Below are 6,145 nucleotides of genomic sequence, written 5' to 3'. Positions count from 1 at the left end.
ATGCATGGATGACTGTTCTTGGGCCTCTATCACGTTGCTCTGACTGCGCGATGAATTGGTTTGCTTTCCAAAAACTTGATTGTAGGTGATTGGTTTTCAGAAAGGTGATAGGATTTTATCCGTGGTTTTACCACCACCAACTGACATATGGAGCCTTTATATCCTTGTTGTCCTTCAGTCGGGGAGGTAACAGGGCTAACTGTTTTCATTATTTCTATAGAAGATGACAAAGTTCTTGGTCTGGAGGCTTGCTGCTGGCTTTCTGCAGGTTTTACCTTGCTGATTATGTTTTCGTTCGAAGTTTTGTAGTGGGCCTCCTCGACATAAGGATCCACTTCTGTTTGCAAGGAATCTAGAGATCCATGGTACTTTTCAATATAAGAGCGTATCTTGTCAGATCTTTTTGTGACTGGTATATCCTTTGGCTCAAGGGCTGCTGTTGTGTTGAACTGCGCTGTTGAAGCAAAATGGTCCATTTTGCTGGACCGTGTTAGCGTACTTGGCCTAGTAGGGTACTTTCCCGCAGTAAGCATGGCAAGGAGACCCCGCGCTTTGTTCTCGCCATTAAGCGAAGGCTGGGAAGCGCTCATTCCATTCGCAACCATAGGTACATCTATATCTTCACAATGATTAGCCCAGGAACGTGGCCGAGGCTTGGGTGGGGCACCCCCTCGTCTCACATAGGCATACAAATCATCAACTTCGGCAAATAGCACATCCTCTTCAGTTTCTAAAGTATTTTGTCTCTGCGTGGGAACTTTGATGCTGTTGACTTTGCGTCTTGTCGGCAATGTAAATGCTGTGTATGTCTCAGCTCTCTGCTGTTTAGCGCTTACAAGAACTTGCATAGTTCGAAAATATTTTTCTACTTTTTTGCTGCACAGTTTGAGAAGTTGCTTGTAATATTGACTGTCTTTGATGTCAAGCATGTTGCAAGCTTTAGTTAACTGTATGTTTGTTCGCACTGAAACTGGCATTAGGCGCTGGTGACTTAAAAAAGGAAGAAATAAAGCTGTGTCGTCTTTTTGGGTCTCCAAAAGACGGAACACGCCTGGACGGTTGTTCTGGCTGGCCACTCGTGGGATTTGGCCAGACACAATTCGGACAGTGAGCGGAAGGCGGAATTGATTGATGATGCCTTCTATAGAGTGGACACCGGCGATGCTCGTCGGACTTGCAATGGGACTAAATTGACCAGTTGCTTTGATGTCAAAATAAATATGTTGGCCACTGAAGTTGAGACAATGTATGATTTGCTTCTTTTGGCGACGCCAACCATGTGTGATGCTTAGCCTTCCTACGATTGTCATAACTTCGCCCTTTTCAACAATTACAGTCTTATCAATGTCCAGCTTGCCATTTTCGTTAGACAAAAATGCCTTTATTTTACTTCTAATCAAAAACTTGTCAACTGCCATTTCTGATATTCGCTCTATTGTCTTGACAGGGCTGACAGTTTTACCGTCTTCTGAGAGAATTTCTAACCACCCCGTGTAAGCTAGAGGCACAGAAAAACGTTGACTTGAAAAATTTAATTGTCCGTCTTTGCCTATGAAATCTACACACTGACAGACGACCTTGCGGTGTGTGACAACGGAATGCAAAAGCAGATCTTCGCGAACAAATTTGTCTGGCAAATGGGAGCTAAATGGGTTGTCTCTAATTCGAACAATACACGGCATCTCTTGTTGAAGGTCCTTGTGTTTCCTCAGCATGAGTTGCTAAAAAAAAATCAAATCAAACTTTATAATTTTATTTAGCAATTGAAACTGGTAATTATAGTAGTTAATAGGGCAATTATGCACATGCTATCTTTAGGAAGCAACTGGTGGAAGAGCTGAAAACAAAGAGTATTAAATTTACTAATAGCTTTTCCATAACAAAAAAGTAAATTACATGTATGACATCCAAGTGGCATTGTCAAGTAATACACCCAAGCTTGGTATCTATTTCCTTCTCTCTGTTCTATATGCTACATGTATATTACAGCGGCCTGCCATAGCAGTAGTTAGTTATTTAGTTACTAGTGGTTCGGAACACAGGCTTATTCGAGTTACAATGATTGTATTTTACTACACCAGCGATGTTAATGCAGCAGGAACTTGCTAAACAGGTAATTCTGGCACTTCCATATGACAGTAAATGGAGGTTCAAGAAGAGGCCCACCCTTGCCTACTTCCACAATGCTGCTGCTATGCTTTGGGTCCATCTTCTTGTTGCTATAACCAGCAGTTTCAGACAGTAACGCTGAACTGTTTTGAGAAGGACATGGTTGGCAGGGAGGAGTGCATAATCTTGGATACACACCAAATAATTATGATTGATGCGCCTATTTAGTACTTTGGGAATCGAATGCTTTGAGTTGTGACAGACGGCTCGTTCGGTTTATGACTTGGGAACACCCAAACTGACCCAAAGTGACAAAGAAAAAGATGAGTGATGAAGGATAATTTCTAGTTAGTGTTTGACTGGAGGTCGAACAAGCAATTACCTTCACAAACCATGTTTAAGGGAGTTCTTGACTAAGTTTTATGTGCCCAGCGCAAAATTTGTTGGGTTCAGTTTTAAATATTTGATTTGTATTTAGTCTTTAAGTTTTAAATATCTGATTTGTATTTAGTCTTTGACCATTGAGTTTCAACCACATACATTTGAGTTATGATGGCCATCCATTTTCACAAAATCGGTTTAACTTGAATATAATTTACAAAGGAAGTTTTGCTGTGTTAACTTTCAAATTCCAAGTCGAGCAAGACAAATACAATGTACATACCTTTTATAGAAGATTACCAAACAGTAAACACAATCATTAATCTAAATTACAATACATAGACACTCTACCTTGATGTATAGGTACTCAGCGAACCAACAGGCTGTCATTGCAAACTTGCGTGTTTTATGTATATTGAAATGTTTGAAAGTGAACCGGGATGTTTTCACTTCAGGGCTAATTTGAGGTTTCCAGACAGCAGCTCACTAGGACTCAATTACAAGTACACTTTATAGAGTATGATGCATATTTAGCTGTTCTTTTTGCACTGAAATACTGCTTTATAGACAAGATGTTGCTTATACTGTTGCACAATGACAGTATGGGTGTTCACTGAAATGCTTAAAAGACAAATCTAAACCAATCTTAACCGAATACCAAAGTTACTACTAAAGTATTTAAGTTTTAGTAAAATGGCCAAACTAAAACAGACTCGCCTCTACTTGACGACCAACTTGAAAGAGAAATTCTCCAGTACTCTCCTCTTTAGGGTTAGACTTGAGCATGCGTCAAATCTAACGTACAGTAAATACTATTGGTAGTAAAATTGTTTCAAAAGGAAAGCACTCAAATGCTTTTATTTTGAAACAATGTTCGTCTGTTTGAATTTCAACACAATTTCAGATCGGCTATTTACTCAGACATAACAAGCTTTAAAAAAACTCGAAACAATTCAAATTTGTAAAATCGTTGTCTGCATCAGCTTACTCCTTCAGCATGCATTTGAGTTCTTTTACAGGCAGCGGAGAGCCTCAATGTTTTAGCTAAAGAAGCTACTTTACTTAGAATGACTATGATTCTTTTGTTAATCTGCCTGCTATTTGGACATGCAGTCTGTCATCGGTGAAAAACTGAGGAAATGTGTATGAAATCCTTAAAGCTCTATCAACTTTTTATCTGTGATTTAAACCTGTTCAAAAGTTCTCAATGAATCAGTAACTGAAGGATGTTTGCCTCTGTCTTGCTGCATCTCTAATCACACAACTTGAACAAATTTAAATCAAATTAAATTTAAGGAAATACTGTAATGAGTATTGAAAATGTGTATTGCTAGTTAAAGAAACATGTACAGGATCTAGCACTTTTGTGTTTTACTTAACTCCGTTCCTCGGATGGGATATTTGGATGTTTCATGCTGGATGTTGAATGGATCGCATTTTAATAAGTTTTAGTAATGAAAAAACAGACAGAAGGGCTTGAGTTCAGCTTAATCACCACAACGCAAGTTTTTCTGCACTGAAACTTGACTCCAATATGGTAACTATGACTGAAACTTGACTCCAATATGGTAATTATGACTGAAACTTGACTCCAATATGGTAATTATGACTGAAACTTGACTCCAATATGGTAATTATCACTGAAACTTGACTCCAATATGGTAATTATGACTGAAACTTGACTCCAATAAGGTAATTATGACTGAAACTTGACTCCAATATGGTAATTATGACTGAAACTTGACTCCAATATGGTAATTATGACTGAAACTTGACTCCAATATGGTAATTATGACTGAAACTTGACTCCAATATGGTAATTATGACTGAAACTTGACTCCAATATGGTGATTATGACTGAAATTTGACTCCAGTATGGTGATTATGGCTGAAACTTGACTCCAATATGGTAATTATGTCCACACTTATTTATTTCTCAGCTTAAAAACTATATAGACTTAAGTTTTCAACCCTTTACCGTTCTTTTTCTCCAAATAACTGATGTTTTAACACTGGTCATAGCTTACAGAGTGTTGTTTATAGATGGCTTTGAAGTGCTTTAGTGCCTATATTAATTTAGGGACATTGCGTTAAAACTTCACACGAAAAATGACGATTTAGAGCAAGATTACAAGATCAGAGTTTTACAATAAAGCAGATATGATTGGTACAAAATATAACATTTTTACCTGCGATGTGTGACTCCATTTGACCTGCGGTACACAGTCTGCAGCCATTGCTATATATAAGTACAGCTGACCAGCAAACCTCTTTCTCTCACGCCTTTATCTTTATAGAACTACGTCTGACTCCCTCCCTCAGCAACGACTGATACAAACTAGTTATGCTAATACATGGATATCAATTTACCAATTACCTGTCATGCTTGACAGACCAGCTCTCTCCGCTAGGCATGACACAGACGCTTGACAGACCAGCTCTCTCCGCTAGGCATGACACAGACGCTTGATCCATGGCTCTGTCTCACTCAGCCAATCTTACTGAGAAGTTTTCATAGAAAGATTAGCTGTCATTAATCATAGCCCGTAACTTAGCAGCATCATATGGACTTTAATCATAGCCCGTAACTTACCAGCATCATATGGACTTTGTTAAGGACTTGATGGCTTCCCCTTGAGACTTCCTTGTTGTAATGATTTCTTGCATCATAAACTGAAGCATGTAGTTAGGTTTCGCATTGATTTGACCTCAAAAAAGGTGATGTGATGTCGTAGCTTGGAGCCAATCAAGAAATATTAATATGTCCATATAAAGTTGTAGAACTTGCAACTACACAGAATTAAGTTAGCATGGCCAAGTGTTGTGGCAATTTATTTATTGTCTACCAGTTGTTAGAGAACAAAATATCCTATCTTTATAGAAGGGTATAAGCCTTCCAGAATAAAAGTGAATAAAGCCATAGAATTATTTGAAAAAGCATAGCATTATCAATACTAATTTCTCTACTCAAGTATAAATTTGAAAATAATGTTGTAAGGATTTGAACAACAGTAAATGCAGCTCCCACAAATACATGAGAATACTTATTAAGTAGATGTTGTTAGTCAAGTGCAATCATATAATGTTTGTCTGAAAGGTGAAAAGCTGATACACTTCAACCCTGCTTTTTCTCCTGCTATTCACGTGATGTGATGATGATATTCACATATTGATGCTATGACAACTGAGTGAGGCAAATATTGCACAATGAATTTCCTACGGGTTCTCCCCACTCTGATTTTGACACCTTCGCAAGTTGCTCCTAAAAATAAAAACTTCCCTAAAGTGATTGAATTGATGACTATAAATAACTTGTAGTCTTTGCCGAGTGTTTCAATATTTTAGCTATCATTTGGCTAGGGAAATCAGGCAGCAGGAATAGATATACAACAGCTATTACTCGAGAGACTATGGCAGAATGGTTAATGACTATCATTGGTTAATGGCAGAATGTGAGTATGCCATCAGAATGGTATTGATAAAGGTATCACTAGTAATAGTTCATAGAATGAATGGTAGCGCTATTCAATGACTAGGAAACTGCCTTATGACTACCTAGAAAATGCAGCAAGATCACGGGTGCTGCGAGCATTGCGGAAGGCGGCTGCGGCACCGCTTGTCAAGCGACTAGTGCCTATGAGCTGAATGTATAACA

General features: G+C 38.4%; 1 protein-coding gene across 1 annotated transcript; it reads right to left on the bottom strand.

Annotated features, from left to right (window-relative positions):
* Positions 1–29: 29 nt before the first annotated feature.
* LOC137403394 (uncharacterized) lies at positions 30–4,889 on the bottom strand. Its single transcript, XM_068089742.1, has 2 exons — positions 4,680–4,889; positions 30–1,721 (listed from the first exon to the last, which is right to left on the bottom strand). Exons 1-2 carry the CDS (start codon positions 4,725–4,727, stop codon positions 30–32), a joined length of 1,740 nt encoding a protein of 579 aa, XP_067945843.1. The 5' UTR covers positions 4,728–4,889.
* Positions 4,890–6,145: the final 1,256 nt, after the last annotated feature.

Source organism: Watersipora subatra, chromosome 1 (genome assembly GCF_963576615.1).
Source record: "Watersipora subatra chromosome 1, tzWatSuba1.1, whole genome shotgun sequence".
NCBI lineage: Eukaryota > Metazoa > Bryozoa > Gymnolaemata > Cheilostomatida > Watersiporidae > Watersipora > Watersipora subatra.
The sequence above is the reverse complement of the archived record's forward strand: the minus strand, read 5'-3'. Positions and strand labels throughout refer to the sequence as shown.